This window comes from Euleptes europaea, chromosome 2 (assembly GCF_029931775.1).
Source record: "Euleptes europaea isolate rEulEur1 chromosome 2, rEulEur1.hap1, whole genome shotgun sequence".
In the NCBI taxonomy this organism is placed as follows: domain Eukaryota; kingdom Metazoa; phylum Chordata; class Lepidosauria; order Squamata; family Sphaerodactylidae; genus Euleptes; species Euleptes europaea.
The window spans coordinates 104,459,919-104,486,455 of NC_079313.1; the positions used below are offsets into that span (position 1 = coordinate 104,459,919).

At 42.6% G+C, this 26,537-nt stretch overlaps 2 protein-coding genes across 2 annotated transcripts in view; one reads left to right on the forward strand and one right to left on the reverse strand.

The window, feature by feature from the left end:
• The window catches only part of SAMHD1 (SAM and HD domain containing deoxynucleoside triphosphate triphosphohydrolase 1), a 36,073-nt gene extending 28,430 nt beyond the window's left edge, over nt 1-7,643 (forward strand). Inside the window, exons 14-16 of the mRNA XM_056867474.1 lie at nt 2,419-2,523; nt 2,817-2,954; nt 7,521-7,643. Coding sequence (XP_056723452.1) covers nt 2,419-2,523; nt 2,817-2,954; nt 7,521-7,643 — 366 coding nt within the window. The remainder of the gene's footprint in view (nt 1-2,418; nt 2,524-2,816; nt 2,955-7,520) is intronic.
• Nucleotides 7,644-11,937: 4,294 nt separating this feature from the next.
• Nucleotides 11,938-26,537, reverse strand: part of TLDC2 (TBC/LysM-associated domain containing 2) — a 34,254-nt gene continuing 19,654 nt past the window's right edge. The window contains 8 exon segments of the mRNA XM_056844862.1: nt 11,938-12,073; nt 13,070-13,143; nt 14,079-14,174; nt 18,497-18,649; nt 19,815-19,979; nt 21,958-21,960; nt 22,445-22,519; nt 22,522-22,572. Coding sequence (XP_056700840.1) covers nt 11,938-12,073; nt 13,070-13,143; nt 14,079-14,174; nt 18,497-18,649; nt 19,815-19,979; nt 21,958-21,960; nt 22,445-22,519; nt 22,522-22,572 — 753 coding nt within the window.

Consider the following 26,537-nt stretch of genomic DNA (forward strand, 5'->3'; position numbering starts at 1 on the left):
AAATATTTCGGAGCACTAAATCTTTTGGCATAATTGCTCTTTATCGAAAAATCCACATCTGTTTAGCTTATCCTTCAGTCATCTGAACCAGTCCAGCCTGACAGTAGTTGTTCTTGATGCTTTAAATGACCCCTTCCAAACCTTCTTTTAGGCCTCTGGTCTTAGCATTGTTTTTTTAATCCAATTGTTCTATAGTATCCATAAGTTCTTCCATAAGCTCTTCTTTCTTACCCTAATCTTTGTCAAATATGTTTCTTACATAACTGTGTATCCACCTGTTTCATGCTCCTCCTGACTTATTTCTTAACTTCTCTCACAGTACTATGTAATTTACTAAACTCTAACTCGAAGAGCTTTTGGATTTGACCGGTAAAAGGAAGTTTTTCTCCCAAAGCAGATTCAGGTTTTTTGGCCTGTCTTGTATTGTAGTAGAAAATATATGCAGATATCTCTAATCTGCTGTTTCTTAGATACAGAGAAAAAAAGGGGATAATCCTGTTGGATCCTTCCATAAAATATTAATCAAATAGTGTTACTAACTTCAGATCAAGTTTTCCTATTTTTAACAGTTCTTAAAACAAAATCTTTAACAGCAAATTACTAAATGTCATGTTTCCCATTTAAACGGTAAGTTGCTTTATGATGTTGTTCATAGCAACCTAGTATTTTTAACATCAGATTTTTTTCCTTTCTACACTGAAAAGTATAGAGTCCAGATACATAACTAAATGATAATTCTTGCAGAAAATTCAGTCTCTCCAAATTGATCAATAAAGCAGCTGTAGCAGCCAAAGTTTATAATTGTAGGATAACAAACTGATCAACACCCCCCTTGGCCGGGAGAGCAGGGTAGACAGTTGAAATAATAAATACAATAATAAAAACTGTATGCCAAAAACCAACTATTCAAAGTCGTAGGTGCAGAATAAATGCAGCTTTTTAAAAAAAGAGATGCTAAATAACAAACCAAAAAGCAGAGCAAATACAGCATCGATGTATACATTCAGCAGGCTAGTTCTTTGATAACAGGAAGAAAAGATGGCACCTTTCATGCATCGGTATGGCTGCTAGTGCTGCAGATATACACTGCTCTATAGGTACAGCCCCATTGCAATGGTCCAGGTGCAAAATTTAGCACTCTTGTCTGTTTCTCTGGAAACTGGGAGACAGTGGATTGTCTGGCCAGCAAGTATCATTGTTTCAGCACTTCATTAGGATCTTAAAGCAGAAACTCTGCTTCCTGCAGCCTCCACAAGGTGCTCTTTATTTAGAGTTCCTATAACTAAAGTGCCCTCGTGTGTGCTTTAGTGTGCCTGGTCAGATACGTATGCACCCATATATGTGAGATAGGGAATCTTCTGTGTGAAATTAATATAGTACTTAGGAGTGCTGTGATAGGATACCAACTAAATCTGTAGCCAAAGTAGTGGTGTGACTGGGCAGGCATAGCAGGAGGGCTTTTTTCCCCATTCCACTGAGTTGAATTGGAGTGTTTATACTTACACCCGCACTTTGCAGTTGTAACATTGCACTTGGGGGAGGAGGTGTCCTGAGAGTCAGCATGGTTGTAGTGGTTAAGAGCAGAAGACTCTAATCTGGCGAACTGGGTTTGATTACCCTCTCTTCCACATGAGCAGCGGACTCTAATCTGGAGAACCAACTTAGATTCCCCACTCCTCCACATGCAGCCTGGTGGGTGACCATGGACCAAGCACACTTCTCTCAGAACTCTCTCAACCTCACCTACCTCACAAGGTGCCTGGTGGGGGGAGGTTGGGGTGGAGGGAAGGTGATTGTGAGCCACTTCGAGGCACCTTTCAGTAGAGAAAAGCAGGGATAGCGGATAAGCACAACTTCTCCCCAGATGAGGGTCTGATTCAGTAGAAGGCAGCTTCGTGTGTTCATTGTTCTCCCTTCCTCTGGTCTGTCATGACCACAACCCTGGGAGGTAGGCTAGGCCGAGTGTTGGTGATGGGGCCCCATGGGAGGGGCCGTGGCTCAGGGGTGGAGCACCTGCTAGGCATGCATAAGGTCCCAGGTTCAATTCCCAGCATCTCCAGTTAAAGGGACTAGGCAGGTAGGTGATGTGAAAGACCCCTGCCTGAGACCCTGGAGAACCGCTGTCAGCCTGAGTAGACAATACTGTCTTTGATGGACCAAAGGTCTGATTCAGTATAAGGCAGCTTCATGTGTTCATGTACTCCTCATGCTATTTATTTCTAGCCTCTGTGCTGACACAGCTCTGCAGACATCATGAGTACATTGGTGCCATATTGGGGTGCTGTGTCAGAGTCTCTCTGAATTACACTGGCATAGGGTTTAGTTGTTATCCTAAGTAGTTTATCAACTGCTTTTAGGATTATACCTTATGTTCAGACAATACCTTACTTACACTCAATTTGCCTTGCCTCTGTAAAGGTTATCAACATGGATTATGGAATGAAAGAGAAGAATCCTATCAATAATGTTCATTTCTACTGCAAGTCTGATATCACTAAGGCATTCAAAATTACTAAAGGACAGGTAAGTGAAGGTTGGGTGGTGAAACTTTTCTAAGAAAAGACATTCTAGTGGTGGCAATGTCATTCTGATACGAGGTACTGTGCTGTTCATATAAGTGAATACTCTTCATTTAATATTTCCCAGTATCAAACTATGAAATTCTTACAGTTCATATTACTGCAGTGATTCAGAATTCTGTATTTTGCTGCTTAAGTGTAAATGAATGGAAACCCAGGAAATTAATTGAAGAGTTTGCTTTCTCAAAGTGATAGGTATGTTTCTTTTACGTTCTGAATCTCTGTCTTCTTTTTGAGGTCTCAAAGTTTCTGCCAGAGACATTTGCTGAACAGTTAATCAGGGTTTACTGTAAGAAAATGGATGAAAAGAGTATTGATGTTGCTAAAAAATATTTCGTTCAATGGTGCATGGACAAAGATTTCAGTAAACCACGGGTAAGATGTTTTTAGTTGACCACTGTTTTTGTATTTGGCATGTGAGTTTACCAATTATTTATTTTTCATCAATCATTTGTTGTAGTCTGCTTTTCCAATAAAATCTGCAAAGCAGCTTAAAATAAAAATGTTCCTCTCCCCACCACCCCGGCAAAAGAAGCAGATGCTGAAGCTGCAAGATCACTCCTTAAAACCTTTAAATCAAAGTTGTAACTTGGCAGCAACAAGGGTGCCATGCGGTTGCTTCCCTAGTTTGTCTGGGGATAGAACTCTGTAAGTGAGGCATTGTGTGTGTGTTAAGTGCCATCAAGTCGCTTTCGACTCATGGCGACCCTATGAATGAAAGTCCTCCAAAATGTCCTATCTTTGACAGCCTTGCTCAGATCTTGCAAATTGAAGGCTGTGGCTTCCTTTATTGAGTCAATCCATCTCTTGTTGGGTCTTCCTCTTTTCCTGCTGCCCTCAACTTTTCCTAGCATGACTGTCTTTTCCAGTGACTCTTGTCGTCTCATGACGTGACCAAAATACGACAGCCTCAGTTTAGTCATTTTAGCTTCTAGGGTCAGTTCAGACTTGATTTGATCTATAACCCACTGATTTGTTTTTTTGGCAGTCCACGGAATCGTAACACTCTCCTCCAACACCATATTTCAAAGGAATCTATTTTCTTCCTATCAGCTTTCTTCATTATCCAGCTTTCACACCCATACATAGTAATAGGGAATACGATTGCATGAATTAATCTAGTCTTGGTGGCCAGTGACACATCCTTACACTTCAAAATCTTTTCTAGCTCCTTCATGGCTGCCCTTCCCAGTCTCAATCTCCTTCTGATTTCTTGGCTGCAGTCTCCCTTTTGGTTGATGGTGGAGCCAAGGAATAGAAAGTCTTGAACAATTTCAATTTCCTCATTGTCAATCTTAATGTTGTGTAATTCTCCTGTAGTCATTACTTTTGTTTTCTTGATGTTCAGCTGTAGTCCTGCTTTGGCACTTTCTCTTTTAACTTTTAGCAGTAGTCGTTTCAAATCTTCACTATTTTCTGCCAATAATGTAGTGTCATCAGCATATCTCAAATTATTAATGTTCCTCCCTCCAATTTTCACTCCACCTTCATCTAAATCTAATCCAGCTTTCCTAATTATATGTTCTGCATATAGATTGAAGAGATAGGGAGATAAAATACATCCTTGTCTGACACCTTTGCCAATTGGAAACCATTCCGTTTCTCCATATTCTGTTCTAACTGTGGCCTCTTGTCCAGAGTACAGGTTGCGCATTAAAACGATCAGATGTAGTGGCACACCCATTTCCTTTAAAACCAGCCATAGCTTTTCATGATCCACACAGTCAAAAGCTTTGCTGTAATCTATGAAACACAAGCTGATTTTCTTCTGAAATTCTCTTGTATCCTCAGTAACCAGCGTATATTTGCAATATGATCTCTAGTGCCTCTCCCTTTTCTGAAACCAGCTTGAACATCAGGCATTTCTCGTTCCATATATGGTAACAGCCTTTGCTGTAAGATTTTGAGCATCACTTTACTTGCATGAGAAATTAATGCGATGGTCCGATAGTTGCTGCAATCTTTGATGCCTCCTTTCTTGGGAATTGGAGTGTAAATGGATCGTTTCCAGTCTGTGGGCCATTGTTTTGTTTTCCATATCTGTTGGCATATTCTTGTCAAGATTTTGATGGACTCCGTTTCTGTGGCTTGGAATAGCTCTACTGATATCCCATCTGCTCCTGGTGATTTGTTTCTCCCGATTGCTCTCAATGCAGCTTTCACTTCACTTTCTAAAATTGTAGGTTCTTCTTCAAAAGATTCTTCTTGGAAAGAATCTTTTATCCTTTCATCTCTTCTGTATAGTTCTTTAGTGTATTGTTCCCACCTTTTCTTTATTTTGTCCTGTTCAGTTAATTTTTTCCATGCTGATCTTTCAGCATGCCTAACGGTGCTTTAAATTTCCCTTTGATTTCTTGGACCTTGTGGAACAGATCTCTTGTTCTTCCTTTTTTGTTGTTCTCGTCTATTTCTTTACACTGGTTATTATAATAGGTCTCTTTGTCTCTACGTGTGAGTCGCTGGAACATTGCACTTAGACTTTTGATTTTATTTCTATCACCTTCTACTTTTGCTTCTTATCTATCTCTGGGAATTTTAAGAGTTTCCTCAGACATCCATCGAGGTTTTTCTTTCTTTCTTTTTTTTGGCTACAGGAATAGTCTTTGCACATTCTTCCTTGATAATATCTCTAGTTTCCACCCATAGTTCTTCAGGTTTACATTCACTTGAACTCAGTAATGCAAATCTGTTCCTTACATGGTCTTTAAACTCTTCTGGCATATTGCTTAGATTGTATTTTGGTGCTATGAATGTTTTGATATTTTTCTTAAGCTTTATCTTGATATTCGATATAAACAATTTATGATCTGTACCGCAGTCGGCTCCTGGTCTTGTTTTGGCCGAGAGAATACAGCTTCTCCATGTTCTGCTTCCAATTATATAATTATTTGATTTCTATACTGGCCGTCTGGTGATGTCCATGTATACAATCGTCTATTTGGTTGCCTGAAACATGTGTTTGCAATGAACAGATTGTTGTCTTCACAGAATTCTACGAGGTGTTCATTCCGTGCTCTTAGCCCAAATCTGCCAACAACATTTGATTCTGTTTGTTTCCTACTTTTGTGTTCCAATAACCTATGATTATCAGCATATCTTGTTTAGGTGTGTGATCAATTTCTTCCTGAACACTGGCATAAAAACTTTCAATTTTCTTCCTCATCAGCATCTGTAGTTGGGGCATAAACTTGAATGATGCTTATGTTGATAGGCTTTCCCTGAAGTCTGATTGATATTTCGGTCAGACTTCGCATTATAGCTCCTGACTGCCTTTGCTACATCTTGCCTCACTATTAAAGCAACTCCGTTTCTTCTCTTTTTGTCATTCCCTGAATAAAACACTTTGTAATTTTCTGATAGAAAATGTCCTAATCCAGTCCACTTTAATTCACTTACTCTCAGGACTGAAATGTCCACACGTTCCATTTCTTGTTTAACAATTTCAAGCTTACCCTGATTCATGCTTCTCACATTCCATGTTCCTATTATGTGCGTCGAACAACTTCGGACTTTCCTTTTGCATCTATTCATGTCAACCACTGAACGTCCTTTCGGCTTTAGTCCAATCACATCATTAAGAACAGCGCTACTCATACTTGTCCTCTGCTCTACCCCAGTAGCAGATTGAGTGCCATCCGACCTGGGGGTCCCATCTTCCAGCACTAAATCTTTTTTCATTTTGGATTGTCTCATCATAGGGTTTTCAAGGTAAAGGTTGGCCAGAAGTGGTTTACCAGTGCCTTCTTCTGCGCAGTACTAACCAGGGTTAGCCGTAGTAGCACTGCCGTTGTCTACGAAAGATCTTCCGCCAGTGTCACCTTCCACTACTGCTGCTGCCCAGTAGATAACCTTCAGGGATTCCTCTGCCCCCATCCCCATTGGAACTGCCTGTTCTCTTCTGCGGATGTGGCCATTGATCCCTTAAGGGGGTGGATGCATCTTCGTCTGGTGTCTCAGCTGTGACCATTCCGTCTTGAGTGACTCTGCTAGGAGTTTAGTCTCTTGATAGAGTCTAGACCCCTTACGGTATTGCTCTCAGCTTCCCTGACACACACAAACCCCCTCACCACGTTAAGGTGTGCATCCAGAAGGGGAAGTGAGGCATTACCTCTGAAAATAATATGGATGGTGTGTGTGTTAAGTGCCGCCAAGTCGTTTCCAACTCATGGCAACCCTTTGACTCAATCTCCTCCAAAACATCCTGTCGTTTACAGCCTTGCTCAGGTCTTGCAAACAGAGAGCCATAGCTTTATAGAGTTAATCCATCTCATCTCATATGGATTAGAATCTCTCAAATCTGTAAAATGTGTTGATCTTCTGTGTGTGGCTCAACAGAAAGACTTGGATCTTGCTGAGGCTCAACAACCCTTTTGTCCCATATATGCAAACTCTCCTGGCACACTGTTGAGTGTATTATTTTGGGTAATATGAGAGGAATACCCACTGAGAGTAGAGGGTCCTTTGGCAGTAATAGTTCAACATCTCACACCAGATGTTTATGTAAGCCTATACTGTCAGTTCTTATATGCTTCCTATCAAGAGACTTGTAAGTACCCACACCAACGGATAGATAGAATTCTTTAAAAAAAAACAACCAGATATTGTTTTGGGAAAAGTGATACCCAGCCCTTATAATTGAATTATAGGAGAAATACAATACCACTATCACCACCTAGAAGTTTAGTACCTTTCTTTGTTTATGAACTAGTGCGCAAGTCATAAGTTAATTGCATAAAATTGGTTGGCTATTTCCTGGACGGGGATGGATGGGAACCACCATTAATAATTATGAAACAGTGTAGTTCATTCATCATGTTTTCCTTGCAATGAGAAGGGAGGGTCAATAGCATGCCTGTGAAATGACACTAGGTTGAGATTTATCTCTAGATCATATTGAGTGAAGGCTGAATTTTTTTGATTTTTCATTTAATGCTTTGACAGGATGGTGATGTGGTTGCCCCTGAAATTACTCCAATGAAAGAAAGCTGGAATCAGGATCAAAGTGACACAAATCAGCATTCAGAGAAGCACAGGAGAGCTTCAAAAAATCTCTTTTCTAACTGACTGAGTGGCTTCAACTTCTTTCCAGTAACCAAACTTTCAGGCTACCAGTTTTAATACCTCAGTTTGCAAATACTGAGATTTTGTCAAGCTTACTTCAGATAAGTATATTCCATAAAAGCACAGCAGAAAATCTGCATGATGCTTTTAGGAGAAAGTTTTATATAAAAAGCCTTGCTTACTTAGCAGTAGACACTTGTAAAACTCTCCATGTGTTGTGGCATTCACATGGAAATTTAAGGGCTATCAATGAGAGCACTGTTGCTTAAGAAGAGTGCTCCCTTTTCTTTTTTCTTTTCACTGAGCAAATTTTTCCTTTCTTTTTTTTTAATGATTTTACTCATTTTTGAAGGGGGTACAGAAAAAGAAGAAAAGTGAGGGGAGACAGATAGGGAAGATTTTACACTTCATCTTGTGTCCGTGCCCAGTAAAGTTCATCTACATAACATTTTTTTGTTTCTATTATTATTATTGTTATTATTGATCTTTTGGAGATACAGGAGAGTGAAAAGGGGTATGTGAATTAGTGTAGTAAGAACTGACAGCTAAAGGAGGCTTCAAAGGCATTTGCAAAATCACTAACCTTTAAAAATCAAAGGAATCCAAAGACCTGTATTTCTAGATAAGTATCCTAGGATTGACAAAAAATTATAGCTTGTTTACCAAGGCAAACACTATAAACCAATCATGGCTTTTGAGAGCAGGGCGAGAGGACCTATGCCATTTGCCTTGAATGTGGTAATTTTGATAGAAACTTTCTCGCAGTTTGAAGAAAGTTAGTCTATGCTGCTTTAGAGCTTAAATATATATGTAAACAATCAAAGTTACATTGTTTTTAACCCTTCGATGCTTATCTTTTTAATGGCCAAAGTCAATACCCACAACAGCAAACAAGCCAGTGACATTGTGTTCTTTGAACACATGCTACAGAAGAACTAATTAGTTGCAGTACAGAGGCCAGTGGCTGTTTAAAAAGCCTATATCTAAGGGTTTTGTCTTTTCTGTTTTGAAAAGACTGAATGTATTTTTAACACCTTCACATTACCAGGGATAAAGAATTGTATATGTATGCAATAATGTATCGTTCTTTATAAGTTGTATTCTTTTTGGAAATATTTCTGTGGCATGCACTTTATGCAATCAAAATACAGTTTTGTCTACGAGAACTGTTGTTCATGTGAAGTCTGCTGTCAGTGTTGAAAATTAACTCATTTAATCTGTGGATTTTTTTCTATTCTCCTTTAAGCCCTTTTTAATAATAACCCTTAGAAGAATTGCATAAACTTTTTAAATACTATGTTTAAAAGTGGTTGTGTGGATTTCTGTTAACCCAGGGCAGCATAATTAAAAATACACTTTACTTTAAACACTGGACGTGATCAATTGACCTGCCAAATCTTCCTCTCCCCCCACCCCTCTATGAGCCGCTCCTACATGTGGAATCATCTCTCTGTTACTCTCCCCTCTTCCAAGGAATAGAAACAGCATCAGTCAATGGCACGTGACATAGGGTACAAAATAAATCATGCCCTTGGTGTCAGCTCAGAATTTCCTTAGTGGAGGAATGGCTCCTGTGTAGGTGAATGAATCAATTGCTTGAGCTTTGAATCAAGAGAGTCAACGCACATGATCCAGACTGTGGCTTCCATGGCAGTGTTTGAGCACTGCATAGCCTTCACTCCCTGGCCAGGGTCCAAAGTGACCTGTGTGGGACTTGAGTACTCACATGTGGGTTGTTTTCTTTCCTCCATTCCACTGTGTTCCTTTCATGCCACAGAAGAGCTTATCCTGAAGCTTGGTTTGTCTTAAAAACTCATACAGTTTGTGCCTGATATTTTAATGTGCAATGTACAGAAGGATGACCTAGACAACTAAATGGTTTTAACTTATTATTTATATATTTTTACCCTGCTTTTCTCCCCAGTGGGGACCCAGCGTTGCTTGCAATTGCACATATTTTGTAGAACAAGAAGAACTGTCATCTGGAAATGTTCTGACTTGGTTATATACAATAAGAGGCGGGGGGGGGGGATAACGCATATAACCAAAGCAGAAGCACAATGTCAGAATAAGAAAGGTCATGACCAAAATAAAAGCAGGTACAGCAAGGTCTGTGATTAGTTCAGTAAAGTCTCTTCCATCAGTCAGGTGGTGTCCAAAAAAAAAAATAAGCAGCAAAATATTGTCGAAGGCTTTCATGGTCAGAGTTCATTGGTTCTTGTAGGTTATCCGGGCTGTGTAACCGTGGTCTTGGTATTTTCTTTCCTGACGTTTCGCCAGCAGCTGTGGCAGGCATCTTCAGAGGAGTAACACTGAAGGACAGTGTCTGGCGAAACGTCAGCTGCTGGCGAAACGTCAGGAAAGAAAATACCAAGACCACGGTTACACAGCCCGGATAACCTACAAGAACCAAAATAAGCAGCCATCAACACTGGAATGTAGCAGTTTGCAAATCGAATGTGTTTATCACTTCTCCATACTCTTGAGTCTATAAAGGAGTCTGTAACTTGGCAGGAGTCAGAAGAAGAGGAGGGAATTGGTTTCAGATCCACTTGGGATCTGTCCCTCTTCTTCCCACCTATAGGTGTGCTTTATATGTGTGCTTTGAATGTTAACTGTAATATCTTTTCTGAATATGCATTGCTTCCTTATTTAAGCTATTATGCTTATTCTTCAGACTTCTCTGATTCCGTTCTTAAATCATGTTCGGCTTGGAGACACCCACATTATACTTCTAGTACATAATAAATCAATATGTAGATAAACTTGTGTAAAATGCCGTCAAGTTGCAGCTGATTTTATGGCAACCCCCTGGGGTTTTCAAAGGCAAGAGACTAACAGAGGTGGTTTGCAATTGCCTTCAGGCTAGCCTGATCTCATCAGATCTCAGAAGCTAAGTAGGGTTGACCCTGGTTAGTACTTGGATGGGAGACCACCAAGGAATACCAGGGTCGCTATGCAGAGGCAGGCAATGGCAAACCACCTCTGTTAGTCTCTTGCCTTGAAAACCCTACTGGGTTGCCATAAGTCAGCTGCGACTTGACGGCACTTAACACACAAAGGTCATTTATGCATGGTCACTTTACCCTCCTTTATTCCCTGTTTCAGCCAGGATCAAATTTTTCAGTATGCAAGTTACCTCATTGCTTGGAAGCTCAACGCTGTTTCAACGCAAAACGAACCCGGCTTTTCCTATTCCTCTTCTGGCTTGAATTAAACCGTTCATCCAGGCTCATTCCAGAGCTTCGCTCCACCCTTTTCCAAACCCCTCTTCAAGGCAGCATTCAGATAGCCAAACGGGCAGCACAGAAGATTGGCTTCTCTCACAGCCAATCACTAAGCAGTGTATAAAGAGGCAGGGATTCAAGGGCTTCCTGCTACCTCGGAGCTCTTTCTGAGCAAAATAAAGGCTTCTTTAAAACGAGGCTTGGATTTCTCTCCCCCCCCCCTTTCAGATTGCTCCGTTTTTTGTTCTTAAATTGCTTTTTTATGCGGCAGTTGGGTCTGGGGGGAAGGAAATCTCTCGGGATGAGTACTGCAAAGTCAGCCTATTACAGAGCAGCATTTAAAGGGGTGGGACTTGAATTGAACTTGGGAGACTGCTTTTCTGTATTCATTCCTCCATTAGCACACAGTTTCATCTCTGATCATTCCAGCCAATGCATACAGTTTCCCCCAACCCGGGTTACTTTGATCCTGGCTGAAACGGGGATTAAAGGAGGTTAAAGCGACCATGCATAAATGACCGAAGATAGAGTTACCTCTCCTCTGGATGAACTTGTTTAACTGTGCTAAGTATCCACAGTGAAGTAGAGTTGAATGTCATCACTAGAACCTCTGCTCCAGCTGCCAAGACGTGTGGTAAACATCTTATGCCTTTCCTGTGTCGGGGAAAACGACACTTCTAAAAGGGGTGGCCGTTACTTGGTATAACTCGTATGACCACGAGAATAATAGCCTGGCTAGCTATTTCTATGCAGAACATCACCTAACCCTGTGCATTACGGCTACATCAATAAAGTGCAACTTAAGCAATAGAAAATGATCATCTAGTGGCAGAAAGATTGGGAGTAAAAAGCAGAAGAAGGGGCAATGCTAGGGGGTTGGATGTGAGAAAATGGCTAGGTTAATCCTGCATCTTTCTTCCATGCTCATCTATTGAGACATTAGAGAGTCCACAAGGAGGTGTATGCAGTTTTGAAGAGATTTTTGAGAAATTACTAATTGAGGTCTACTGATCCCCAACGTGTTCCTAAATTGCTTGTAATGTTCATGCAAAGACTTGATTTTTTTTTAGTTAACCCAGAGCCCAAACTTCCAAGTCTTGGATGAGGAATTCCTCTCTGGGGGATAATACTTCATTACTGAATGTCTCACAATGATGACTTCCTCCATGGTTCAGATCTCCATCTAGCCATAATCCAAATTTCCCACTGCAAATATAACAAGAGAGAGACAGTTTACGGCATAAAAGTTGTACTGCAGCATACACCCAGGCTTCTAGTTAAGAGTGGGGTTAGGCTCGTTTGCTTTGGTCAACATAGGTATCTCACTGCTGTGGATTTATGCACACAGTTTGCTTGAGTTTATTTGTGGATGGATCATGCCACCTTGTGGTGGTGGCGAGATTAGATTTACTGTTTACTTCTTCTGTTAATGGCTTTACAATTACTTTGAGCCTGGTACTAGGCTCATCTATCACTTTGATAAAATGATAGAACTGTAGACTCAGGGCACAACTAACACAATACATGTGACACTCGGTGAACTAATGTCTCCAAGTGCTTCAAAGCTGGATTCAACATATGAGAACAGGGTCTTAAGCCTTCAGCATTTTCTGAGCCACAGAATTGGCCAAGGAGGCCCTGTTTGCCCCACTGTGGGGATGCACGTGTACTGACTGCAGTATCATATGTATCATCTAGTTGAGCCCAAATGGGTCTCTGGCTTATCTGCTGCTGTTAGCAGTCTTCAACCAATACCTACTCCTGTAACAATTCATAGAAGCTGAAAAGTACCACAGCAGAAACAAAGTTATAAGCCTGACCCAACCTTAGATAATATTTTTTCACCCAAACTAGACTGCTATTTAAGTACTTGGTTAAAGAATGCAAAAAAAGCATCATGTGATTGAGGTATCAAGCTAGTTGAGCCCCTGAGAGTCCAACTAACATGGAGACAAAAAACCCACTGTTGCTAGGGTGGTGATTTCCTTTGTGGTGAAATTTGGCTTAGTGTAGCTTAGTTGCTGAAATGCTCTGTTGGCTCAGGAAGCACTGAGGAAATGGGCTCCAAATAGAGCCAAAGCACTTTCCACAAATATCTGTTAGGCTTGCTAGGGTCTTAGCTGCAGATTTTCAAAGAAACAGATTTGCACTGTAGGCCACAAATACTCGGCCTTGCATGCCCACCCTTTCACAGCTACAGACCTGCCTCCACCAATTGCCAGTGAATCAGCATCTCCTTTCATGAAGAAGGTGTTTTTACCAGTCCATTTAAATACCTGGAGATAGAAAAAACATATTTGCAACTAGCAAAGAGGCATCTTGGGAATATGAAACACAGCCGTTACTGTAAAGTTGGAGAAAGCAACAAGTACTTTGTGTCCCAGCACTTGCTTGAAGCACTTTAAATTGTACACTGAACAGAAATTTATCAAGCACTGTAGACAATTCTTGTAAACTTGGACTAAGAATATGGCATGAAGTCATCTCTGGTTGTACCTGTGACTGACAGAATCTGACAGCCAGTGCAGTATGATGGTTAGAGCACTGATCCTAGGAGTGAGGAGACCTGGTTTCAAATCTCTACTCAGGACTGAAGTTCATGGGGTGGTCTTGGCCCAGCGATTATTTGTTAGCCTAACTCACCTCCCAGGGTGGTTGTGAAGATAAAATCTAGGAGGGGAGAACTATGTATGCTGCCACTGTATGAAGTGGAGAAGAAAAACCTGATAGATGTATAGTAAAAAGAAGCAAGGCATACACGAGCTCCTTTTATTCCATGTTTGGCATTACTGGTTTACCACTTCCATCTATTTCAATTGTGATTTATACGGATATAGTAGAACAATAGCTGAACAGTGGTGGAATGGAATGCAACGGCGGGTTGGATCCAAAGTAGATTGGCACTTTCTGCTGATGCCCCCTTTCTACTACGGACCCCACTCATGTCATTCTGCAGGGTCCCCTATTTTGCAGGAGTAGCATTTCGTGGAGATTAGTGAGCTGCTTTGGGAGAGGACGAGGCAGGACATTTCCATTCTGCCACTGGAAAATTTAGGCTGGATTCAACCCAATGAGTCCTATAATTGTTATGCACAGACTCATTTTCAGCTGTGACAGATGTTTAACTGTTAATAACTCTAAAGTTGTGAACTAGCTCTCACACATTCCCCCAGCAACACCCCTGTTTAGAAAACAGTATGGCTTTGATCACCTTCAGTTGTGGAGAGAAGGAGAATAAGAACATTTCTCCATTTCCATAGAAGCCGCTGCTGACATGGATGGCTGTAGAAGAAAAGGCCCCAAATATCTGAAAAATGATGCAGAAGAGGGAGATTTACTTATACATGTAGGGTTTTTGTTTTTGTAAAACACTCAAAAGCAGCTCAAAATATAGGCAAAATAGAATAGTATTCTGAACTTGGATGTCCATACCTGAGTCCAAAATGGGTAGTTAGCTGTCATTTCAGATCTCTTAAAGGGGCATTTTTCACGGAGCTTTGCTGCGATTTAAAATCTGATTTGCGTCGGTGCAAATTTTTCCAGATTGAGCAATAAAAGCCGCGTTATAACCACGGCAAATCAAACCACTTTTGAGCTGTTCTTTCCTGTTGGTGCGCGTTTTGTGGCTAAGAGGCCCATGAAGAATTGTTTGCTTTGGTTCATTTGCCTCTGCCCATGACGGCTATTTCCCCTCCCCCAAGAACGGCGATTGGCTGGGGGGAGTTTCGTGTTTGGTTGAAAACACCGCCCCTTTTGCTGCAATTTGTGCGGCAGCCAGCAGGTGTCGCTTCCTTGCTCAGTGTTCTGACCGCGCTACACAGCATAGGGATTGGTCAAAAGTCCCGTTTCAAGTCCCGCTTGATTGCTGGCGGATTCGAGCCAATCGCATCCAGCGATCAGGTCACATGCCCCCTCTTGGCCAATGGCGGAGGGGTTTTGCAGCTTGCAGCCATGAATGTGGTTTGTGTTGGAAGAGGAGGGCTTATTGTTGAGTTTTGAGAATTCGGATGAGGAAAGTTTGCATCTAGAGAAGGGGGTAGAGGACGCGTGTGTGGAGATGGGGGTGGGCAGCGAAGCTCTTCCTCGATGCCCCAGGCCTCTGGGCAGCGGGAGAGGGAAAGCTGCGGCCTCCGTCTCTTCTGCTGGTCCGTTTCCCCAGCCCCCCCCCCCATCGCCGTTTATTCTCGGTTCCTGGAAACAGAAGGCTTAATCCCCCCCCCCAAAAAAAAAGTGGCAGCCCTCGTCCTTTTGGAGCAGATCCGCTTTCCGGTTGGGCAGGCGCAGAAAAGGGCTTCTCCGCCCGGGCGTCGGGAGCGAGCCGAGCAAGGGAGCTGCTGCGGGTCACCGGCCAGCCAGGCCCTTCCCACGGCCAGGAGCCCAGCTGCTCGGGAACCCTGGGGGCGGGCTGGAAAGGCAGGCCGGAGGGCACCGAGTTGAGGAAGAATGGGGGGATCGCAGAGGGAGGCTGGGTGGGGGTTTCCCCCCTTCCCGGGCGGAGGGAGGAGGAGGAGGAGGTTTGGGGCTCCTTGGCCATTGATGCACGGAGGTTTTGCCTTGGGTTTGCACAATTCCAGATTCACATTTTCCCCATCCAAATTCTCAAAAGTCAACAGTAAGCACCCCATGCAGGGTTTTGAGAATTCGAATGGGGGAAATGTGCATCTAGAGAGCAGCAAATCCAAGGCGAAACCTCCCAGGCATAACACACATTGGGAGGAAGGGAGCCTCCAGGTTTCAGGTGGGGACTGGTTACTCATTTTAACTAACAGTGCAGAATGCTAGGCGGGGTCAACCTTGCGCCAGCCCACTGAAGCCGACCTCACTGTGGGTTCAATTCTTTAGCATCTGAACAACAACTTTGCTATTTACACACCATCTCTGCAGCAAATGCAAAAGCAAGTCATGATGGCGCCTCAGCAGATTTGTCATTTGGGAAACAAATGGGTCTTTATGTCCCCCAATTAGGGAAAAGGATGTTGCCTGGAAGGCAGCTTTGACTGAGCTTCCATCCTCGTTCCCACATGCTACAAACACAAAGTAACATTACACCAAAGTGCGTTTGCAAGGGGGCTTGTTTTCTGTATGGAGGCCTCAAAGGTTTGATATTAATCCCTGTTAGGCCACAGCCTGACCAAATCTTTTGTAGCAAAAGGAAACCAAGGTGGTTTTTCGTTTACGTCTGTCCCCTCGGGGAATATTAAACTACAGATGTAAGCTGAGTTTCATCCTAAGAAAGGACTAATGTACCATGGTCAATGAAACTCAAACAACACTCTGAATTTGGACATAAAACAGTTTTCTTAAATACATATGAGTTGGTTTGGTGTTGTAGCTGCACTTACCTTCATGGATTCATACCCAAATAGACAATCAAAGACAGAAAGCAAAATAAGATTACACATCCAAACCTCTGTTAACATCAGAATCCACATACAGGCGGGAGGGGTGGTCAGCAACTGTTTTGTCTCTCCCTTTAATGTGTACTATCGTGAAAAGGAAGAGGCACTAGAGATCATATTGCAAATATACGCTGGTTACTGAGCATATGAGAGAATTTCAGAAGAAAATCAGCTTGTGTTTCATAGATTACAGCAAAGCTTTTGACTGTGTGGATCATGAAAAGCTATGGCTGGTTTTAAAGGAAATGGGTGTGCCACTACATCTGATCATTTTGATGCGCAACCTGTACTCTGGACAAGAGGCCAGTTAGAACAGAATATGGAGAAACGGAATGGTTTCCAATTGGCAAAGATGTCAGACAAGGATGTATTTTATCTCCCTATCTCTTCAATCTATATGCAGAACATATAATTAGGAAAGCAGGATTAGATTTAGATGAAGGTGGAGTGAAAATTGGAGGGAGGAACATTAATAATTTGAGATATGCTGATGACACTACATTATTGGCAGAAAATAGTGAAGATTTGAAACAACTACTGCTGAAGAGAGAGCCTTTGGAGGCCACATAACTTCAGTCCCTCCGCCACAATCGTCATGGACAATGCATGGTTAAAACACAGAACTCCATGCCCACGATGAGTTGATGGTAGTAGCCAACTTTGCAGCCTGGAAGAGGGGAGTAACAGTATTCAATGGGAAGAGGGATATCCATGGCCACGAGCAGAAAGAGAGCTGGCACATACTACGTACCTGACCAATCGGACTCGGGGACCTCGGCTTAGCAAGTCCGAGGGAGGCGGAGAGTCCATGTACATATGGCACAAGGCATTCTGCACTGCTGTTTTCCTTTTTGCTTACAATTTGCTCAGCAAGAGGAGAGAGGTTGGCAAGGCTGCACTATTGGAATCACCCCTAATGGAGGGAGCGGACGTTGTGGGTGGCAGCAACACACAGCCACCTGTAAACGTGCACCCACCAACTGCAATACTAACTGAATGACTATGCCAAAGTAGGCAATTGGGGGGGGGGGAATGAGACAATTTCTAGTCAGTGCCCGGGCACGTCCGGGAGAGTGTTGTCAAATCACCAGCGAGGGAGCAACATCTAGAGGCCAGATGGAGTGAAGCAGCATCATGGGCGAAGTGGGCGGGGTTGGGCGGATTTGGGACGGTGAGTCACGAACGGAATGGAAAGGGAAGGACAAGGGAGCAGAGGTAAGCGGTGCAGAATACTGCGCAGTTCTTCCCGTGAAAAATCAAAACTGCTTCGGGATGGGGGGGAAGGTACGTTGTCATGAAAAAGTAATTTAAATCGGGGGGGGGGGGGTTTTGCTCCACGGCAAAAGAGAAGCAAAATCTACCGTGAAAAATGCCCCAAAGTCTGTGGCTTTTTTAAAGTGGAATTTTAGGCCCTGCTCTGCCATCTGCTTTTAAGTGTTAAGGGCTTTACATTCAGAGGCTTTGCAAGCAAAAATCTTCTGCTGTCCATGAATAGGTAAACTGAAAAGAATCTTGTCAATAATATACCCAAGAATTAAAGCCAGTACGTAAAAAGCACCTCATTTCATGAAGGGCAAAGTACTTGACATTCTCAGCCACAATTAAAAATGAAATGTCAAATAGCGCAGAACAGTGCCCTAATGCTCTCAAATGTTATGCATTAGCATCCTAATACTCTGAGATGATACCTAGGGCAACAAAGATAGACCTACAAGTCAATATCAGAAGCAAGAACATGTTTTCCATGGGACAGGATTTCAGTATACATAACACTGCAGCTCACTGTGCCTAGGAGAAGCAGGATAAATGAGCAAATCTATACATTAATGCTCATAATTTACACAGATTGTAGAGTTTAGCTATCCTTGATACAGAGTTTAGATTGATTTTTTTTAAAATTAGATTGATTTTTTAGAGGGGATTTTTTAAAAAAATCGCACATGGTATACACTTTCTAATGGCCCATTTGACTGCATTGCTGTTGAAATGATACTTACACACTTCAGAGAGACATAGGCACTGATTAAATTCCTCCCAATTTTCTGCATGTTCATCTTTTGAATCAAATTACAGCCTTATTCCAGAGAGAACGCTCCCCCCCTGAAATGTATAGATACCTCTGGGTGCTTGTCATAAGGAAGAAATTCTAAAGAACTCCAACATCAATTGTGATCTAGCAACATCAATTAGGTTTGCTTTGCTACTCTTCGGACCTTTCAGCCCTGCTTACCTGGCTATCAGTGTCTCTAATGACCAGCAAGATAGGAGAAACCAAGTCAATCATATGTCGGTACATGGTCTTCAGGCTAAATCCATCCCTTGCTGTATAGTAGATGAGGTCCCACGGGTGTCCGATCACTCTCAGGGGGAGGTGTGGGGCAAGCTGAGGAAGTATCAGATATACAAGCTCATTCCTCTCATTGCTCCTTAGAGCAGTGGTTCCCAATCTTGCGGAGTATGAGGACCCCTTTTTATCAAAAGGTTTTACAGACCCCCCCCACATGATATTAGTTGTACTATTAAAATCCATTGACTGAGAAAATGAACCAGCATTTGGAGTCAGTAATGGTCTCGATGAGAGTGAACAAGCTGAAACTCATCTTTTAAAGATATGGCAGGTACTGTTTTGCAGCTTTCATTGGACATTTGGAATTCTGACACAGCATGGCGGGTGCAACAACAAAATGGCTGCCACAAAATGGCTGCCACATGAGGCAGAGCCAGGCACAAAATGACTGCCACAACTTAACACAGTGCAGATCCGTGTACTGTGGTAGCAGATGCTGCCAAAAGAACATCTTAAAAATCTGCAAGGCCGGTCAAAATTCCAATAGTCATTCAGAAGCCTTGCTGGGGAAAAGCCCTACCTGGCCCCACTCACTTCCTGAAAACACTTGGCAGGCACCAGAAAAGGTGTTGGCAGGTGCCATGGCGCCTATGGGCAACACTTTGGGGACCCCTACAATAGACTATTGAAGTGCCCACAATAAAGGTATTTTACCTGTGGCACTATTAACTGCCCCTGTGTACATAAACAGGTCCAGGAATCCTCCTTTTAGACATGACACCCGTGTAGATAAATGCGTGTTAACCCCCCCCCCTCTCTTTCCTCTTGCTTTCAATTCACTCAGTTTGCATAAAGCACATACACTAACATTCCTCAATGTGCAACATTCCGAAAACACTGCCGGCTTCCTCTGCTAGTTTGTTATCTAGGCAAACGGGACCTTCATTTCCCAACAATAAGAACTTACTTATTGCTGAATTGCTTGCCAAGAATGACATCCATGGGAACAGCAGGATTGTATTGCATTGAAATCCATTGTTAGAAATGTATAAAGCTTGATGCTTGGAGAATGGCAAATGTGATTTTCTCTCTTGCTTCTGGCTGGAGAAATTTTGATCCCAGCTTGTATGTTAAACTTGGTACCATTAAATAGAGCAAGCTGTAAAAGTACTTCCTGATCTCCAGTGCGTTATCCTTGATCAGATATACCTGGGGTAAATGGTTTTTTTAGGCACAACACTATGTTGAGAAATGTGCTCACCTTCTGGATTTCTTCTAAGTTCAAAATGTTGCTCTTTTCATTCAGCACTTGTTCATGAAAGTCTTCTGTGCATAAGGCTGGTGCGTCTGTAGATGTACAGGCTGGGTCCTCCTGTTCAGCAGCTTCTTCAGGTTCCAGAGAAAAAGTTTCATCTAGTACGCTGGACTAGTGAAAGGTCAAGCATTGTTAAAGGAGAACAGAACAACGTGACAACTGTTTTTTTGGGGAGTGGGGGTGGGGTGTTTTCCTACTTGGCCCACAAAGTATCTCCCACTAGGAGAAAAGATGGAACTCTAGCCTGCTAGCAGGACACCTTTCAGAGAATACAATAAAGGCTAACAGACAGGGCATAGAAGCTGACATACAGAAATTAAACTTAGATTGCTTTGTTCTGGAGAAATTTTAATTCCAGGAGCAATCATTCAGTGAATCAGCATGAAACTTCTTTACCATTTTGACTGTTACTCCAAATATGTTACCTAAAATGTATGTTACTAACCAGTCACCTTGCTAAGAAAAATATTACCCTGATGACCTCAAATCACGCAAGTGTGCTTCAGCTTGTATTCTCAAAACGTACCATTACCTCTAAGGATTCTAATAAGGATTATTTTGTATTCAGCTTTTAATTTATACCCACTTTCCTCTCCAATGGGGACCCAAAGTAGCTTATTATATATAATCTTCCCTCCTCTACATTCTTCCCACAACAACAAATCTGTGAGGTAGGTTAAGATAAGACAGTGTGATGGACCCATGGTCACCTGGTGAGATTCCATAGTAGAGCAGAGTTTCAAACCCATTTGTCCCAGATTCTAGTCCTATACTTTAACCACTATGCCATGCCAGTTCTTTTGTGGTACCATAATGACTAAACAATTTTTATTTCAGCTTGTGTGTGCTGAGCTCACTTTGTTAGAAGGATGGAGTGAACATTTACTTGGCAGAACCATTAACAATCGGAATTACAAACTGAAGGGGCTCGTGTTATGAATAAGGTTGCCATTGGCCTGGAGAAAAATGTCCTAGACCTTTAATAGAAACATAATGGAATATTATTTACTAGGTGATATTTGACTAAAACCTTCGGCTGCCTATTTCCATATGTTAAACCTCTATTAAAAGGACAGAACATTTTTTTCTCCAGGTTCATTGGCAACCCTCGTTACAAAGGAAGACGTGTTGCAAATCCCTTCAGATATCAATTAGGTCTGAGAGACTGAAACTAATATGGTTTGTTGCTTAAGGTCAGCAGTTCCCCCCCCCCCCAAAAGGAGAAATAAACACAAAATCCGATAAAAAGTCTTCCAGTCGGAGTGGGCAAGGAATGTCACATAACTGTTAGTGAACTGTTAATGAAATATGTATGATGAATATAGTTCCAGCTGTTGAAAAGTCCAGGGTGAAAAGTGATAAGTAAAATTAAAATCTAACAAAGAGAAATACAGCAATCATATAGTTGGTTTAGCAAAACTTATCAAGACTTGTAAAAGGGTGGAGAATCAAAGGTTTAGCTACGATATTTTTCAAAACCAGTGAGCTAGAAATCCAAAGGTTTTGTTTTTGTTTAAACTTGTAAAAGATTGGAGGGAGATCCCTAGATTTGGTTAAGAAATTGAACCTACATATACTATAGAATCTGGCTCATCTGCCTGAAAGCAGGCACCAGGGTGAATGCTTCGTAAATAAAACTGGAGGTGATCAGAGTATCATTTGCTTTTATTGCCCTTGTCCAGATTCAGAGAATCAGGGGAAAGAACAGACTTCAGCTACTGAGAAGCCCGTATACCGTAGATTTTATAAGGCATTATTCATAAACTTCAACACCCTTTAGCAGCTGGAACTAGAAACTTGCCTTTAAAAGAGGATGAAAAGAAGAAAGCTAAGATTCTAGGAACGGTGTTCTATCAAATCATGCACATGCACAGAATACACACACCCATCCCTTTTGGTTAACTGTGCTTATTGGCTGCTAGTGGCTTTAAGGTACCAGTGGCTGACATCATTAGGCAAAAACTGGAGTCTCTGGTAGGATCAAATACTTGCCATGATACTTCAAAACCTGCAGTAAGGTTAACACTGAAAATCGAAGGTTTGGTTCTCTTTCCCACCGCACCATCCCTGGAGCAAGGGTTCGCTTCACCTGCTTGTATTACTGGGAGGGGAAGCATGCCTCACTTGTCTAAAGACTGGGAAGTGAACAGTCAGCTCAGTTTAACATACAGCAGCTTGTTATGCGTCATGCCACAAATCACTACACAGCTACAAGTCTTTTCAGTAAGCCATTATTAATTCATTGCAATTCTAGTTTGGAACAAGGCCAGATTTTATCCCTTAATCACAGCTTCTGCTTTAGATTTAGACTGTGAAGATCTTGTTGCACTTAGGTGTTTCCCTCACATTTTGAGACAGACTTGATTCAAGGTTATAACTTGAGCGTATCCCCTCCCCCCAATTAAAACCAATACCATTCAAACCCCAGTACACAGTGTCAATAATTCCCAGCACGGTGCCAGATGGTTTCAGAAAGATGGAAATGGTAGAAAGGGGGAAACAATGTAAGTTTGCTTTCGTTTTCAGTACCTACCATTCACTTCCCCCTCCCCAAACACATGCACCCCAGAACTTACCAGGAGTGTGTAGCGGCAGCATGGTGTTTTCATCCTGTCTGTGATTGTCCAAGGTTGGACTAGAGAAGGATTTTGTTTCCTGGGAGGGAGGCAGAGAGGGGAGTGGAGAGCAGGTGCCTGCCAATGGCCTGTTGAGAACAACACACTTCCCTATAAACATGATGTACTTTACTCTTTCTCCGTAAGGAGGTTCTCTTCTTGCTATGTCACCTGAGATTACTTGACACTTCCACTTCTCATACACTTTTCTATACTTGCACTCTATAGCTTCAGAGACATAAGTCCCAGAGGGGAAGGAGGGAAACTGGGCAAACCCAGCTCTTGAGAGAATATGGGGCAATAAAAGCTTTTAATGGGCAAACCTGGTTTGCAATAGGGAGTCTTTTATGGGGGAATTAGGAGGAAGAATAAATGAGCAAGTGCAGGGAGTTTGCAGAAGAGTGTTTGGAAATGTGGGAGATCTAAGTGTAGATGGGGGGTTGCAACAGGTACATTAACATGTTGTATATAATCCAGCAGCAAACCCATGTTGCGCCCCTATACATACTGAATTCGGTGAGATGTAAGGGACTGGGAGGAAAAAATGGCCCTGGACAAGCCCCCCCCCCCCCCCAGGCCCACCAGGATTGTTCTTGCCCATAGACTGCCTTCTAACCTTAAAGAACTTTTCACCCACAACAATGCCCTAAGACACACTAAGATGCCAATTATGCTCCCATAGCCACTCTGACAACACAATCACCAGACCTAACAACACCAATCATACCATCTCAGGCTCATTCAGTTGTTCAGCTTCCAACGTTATACGTGCCATCAAATGTAAGCAATTCCCTTCCACTCTTTACATTGGACAAACTGCTACAGAACAGGGCAGATCTGAAATAAATCAGCAGTCATGTGTGCTGTTTTTACTCCCACATTGTTTTATTCTTAATTTAAAAAAAAAAACCAACAGCCTCCAGCGGCACTGGCAAAGCTGCAGGATGTATTTTTGTCTGCAAGAACACACACGTGGTATTTCCCCCCCCCCATCTTTAATCAGGGAGAACGTTCACAAAGTTCTTTCTTTGTGTCCACTCTGAGGCCCACATTCTAAAGCACCAGACTGTGAGAGAATGGCATTTATGAGTGACATGGGGTGTCAGTGGCTGGGGGTGGGTGGGAAGAAAGATGCTATTGCTAACTAGTGATGTCAGAAAAATACAGCTGCCTTGGTCCTTTGTGAAACAATGCATGCATTAAACAGTACACATGTACAAAGGCCAATAACGTCTGCATGCATGCATGCATGCATACAGCTGCCTGGCAAACTCCAATGAATTGGCTCGGTGTACCCTCGATCTGATTAATGCTCAGGTGGGGGAATATTCACTACTGGTGACTGTGATGAAATCTGAACCTGCAGGGTACTTACAGGACAATGATTAGCACATTACCTTTGATACTTTTTGCAGGACAATGATTCAGCTCAACCCAACCCCTTTCTGACTATATATTACTCTTCCTACACACTTGACACTGAGAGACACTGTCCTTCAGTGTTACTCCTCTGAAGATGCCTGCCACAGCTGCTGGCGAAACGTCAGGAAAGAAAATACCAAGACCACGGTTACACAACCCGGATAACCCACAAGAACCAATGAACCTGCAGGAGTTTGGGCATCTCCAGTGGTAATATGCACATGACCATACTTTATGAGTCATGGACATAACTGTTGTCTGTAGATCAATGCTAGTGCCTGGACTGCCCCAGCAACCTGGTATGCCAAAAGGGCATATAGGACCAAGGTTGACACTAAAGTGGGGCTCTGCTCCACAGAGGTGAACCACACTTTCAGAGGACCCTGGAAGCCATCTTTGTGTCTGATACATAGGAGTTGGCAGGCAGGAGTGGGTCTCTTTGCATTTTCTCCAGGCCCAGGGTGTGAAAGGCTGACAAACAATGAGACTAAGCAAAGCCTCCCTTGCATATTAAATTGAGCACTCCTGGCAGACTACTGAAAACAGTGAGAGCTTTAAACTCCTCAACTATGGCCAATTAAGACTATATGGGAGAGTCACACAGCTATTCTCCTGCATAGCTGATTCCCATCAAAACATACAACAGGCACTCCAAGGAGATTGAGCAAACCTCTCCTATCTGCTCACACGTATCCTGGGAAAACCCTCAGATATCCTTTCACATTCCAATATCTATACCAAAGCAATCAATAGTCATTAATCAAGCAATCACAGGTATTCTTTCTGTTCCTGACATTAACGCATACCTCTCATACCCTTTAGTCCAGATTGGAGGAGCAATCAAGTTCTTTGTCCCTGGTAAAACTTTTCTTTGCCACTTACCTCATACTGCCTCAGGACCCATTTCTGGGTATAAATATTCCTACCTGTGGCAGCCTAGTGTGTGTGTGTGTGCCTTTGGATCCGAACACTCACCCCTTATTTGCATGTAAGGTCCTTTTCGCTTTACTTGCTGGTTCATTTCCTCCCTCTACAGCACTGATTTCATTGGACATCACTCTTCTAGATTGGTAAATATCACCCAAACCCTAACTCTGGAATCCCACCCCTCCTCCCTTTATTTTCCTTAGCTCTTGGATGAATTGTGAGTATGTGACTATATTGTGTGCTTGAAATTATTTTGTAATAACACCCCTTTTATTTGGAACAAATCATTAATTCATTTAGAGTTTTCTAATGGGACTTACCCCTATATTCACAGGTTAAAAGATCCTGGTTATCCAACCTCTCACAATGCTTAGTCTCCCACGCTAATTCCCCCAACCAAAACAGAGACAATTTAATTCGGGTAACATCAAGACATAGGAGACTGTATGCCCATTACTGGGGTTTGCACTTCACTTATCCACACCTCATACTCACACTTTCTGGGCAGAAGCAGTGTCTCAGTAGTACATCATGTGTTTTGCATGCATACGACCCCAGGTTCAATCCCTGGCATCACCAGTTAAAGGATCTCAAAAAAAGCTGCTGTTGGAAAGCTGCTGGACTGCGGCTGCCAGCCAGAATAAACACTATGAAGCTAGACACATCAGTGGTCTCAGTGAGTATAAGACAGCTTCATGAGTTCTGTGCTAAAGCTTTATAAAGGGGTTTGCACAAAGCCTCTGATTATAAAAGGTGGTCTAGTCTGCATTGCCTTAAGAGCCCCGTGGCGCAGAGTGGTACACTGCAGTACTGCAGTCCAAGCTTTGCTCACGACCTGAGTTTGATCCCGACAGAAGTCGGTTTCAAGTATCCGGCTCCAGGTTGGCTCAGCCTTCCATCCTTCCGAGGTTGGTAAAATGAGTCCCCAGCTTGCTGGGGGTAAAGGGAAGATGACTGGGGAAGGCACTGGCCAACCACCCCGTAAAACAAAGTCTTCCTAGGAAACGTCAGGATGTGACGTCACCCCATGGGTCAGGAATGACCCAGTGCTTGCACAGGGGACCTTTACCTTTTAAATCTGCATTGGTGAGCCAGCTGCAGCCCTTTCCCCTCACACTGCGATCCTGCAACTGACATGCATACCTTGACTTTCGTAGTGCATTCTGTGTGCCCCCCGCATTAGATATTTGGAGGCTGCAGCCAGTGCAGAATCCAGTTCTTCTCCTCCTGCCAGGGTAGGTTACTGAGAGCCCAACATACTCTCGACTGCAGCAGCAGCTCCCCGTAGCCCAAGCCTTCCAGATAAAAGTCAAGTTCCTGATATTGCCTATGAGGTGGCTGCTACACACGCAGACATGTCCCTGAGTATTTGGGGGGAGGGGGGAGTTGACTAGCAGTGCAGTCCTCTGCAGAGTTTCTGCAGTCTAAACACATTGATTTCAAATGGGCTTAGACCAAAGAAACGTTGCATAGGGTTGAACTGTAAATAAGTGAAATTTAATACATAAATCTTCTGGAGCATTTTTCTTTCTTGCGCTCCTCTCAAGATGTGATGACTGCCAATCACCACTCTCCTTTTCTATGAACCAAAGCGTAGCCATTGGTCTTTGGGCCCATCTGCACTAACTTTAGGAGAACAGAGGGGAAGAGAGAGAGAGAGAGAGAATCACAATGCATCCTCTTGGGAATGTACAAGCAAATAGAT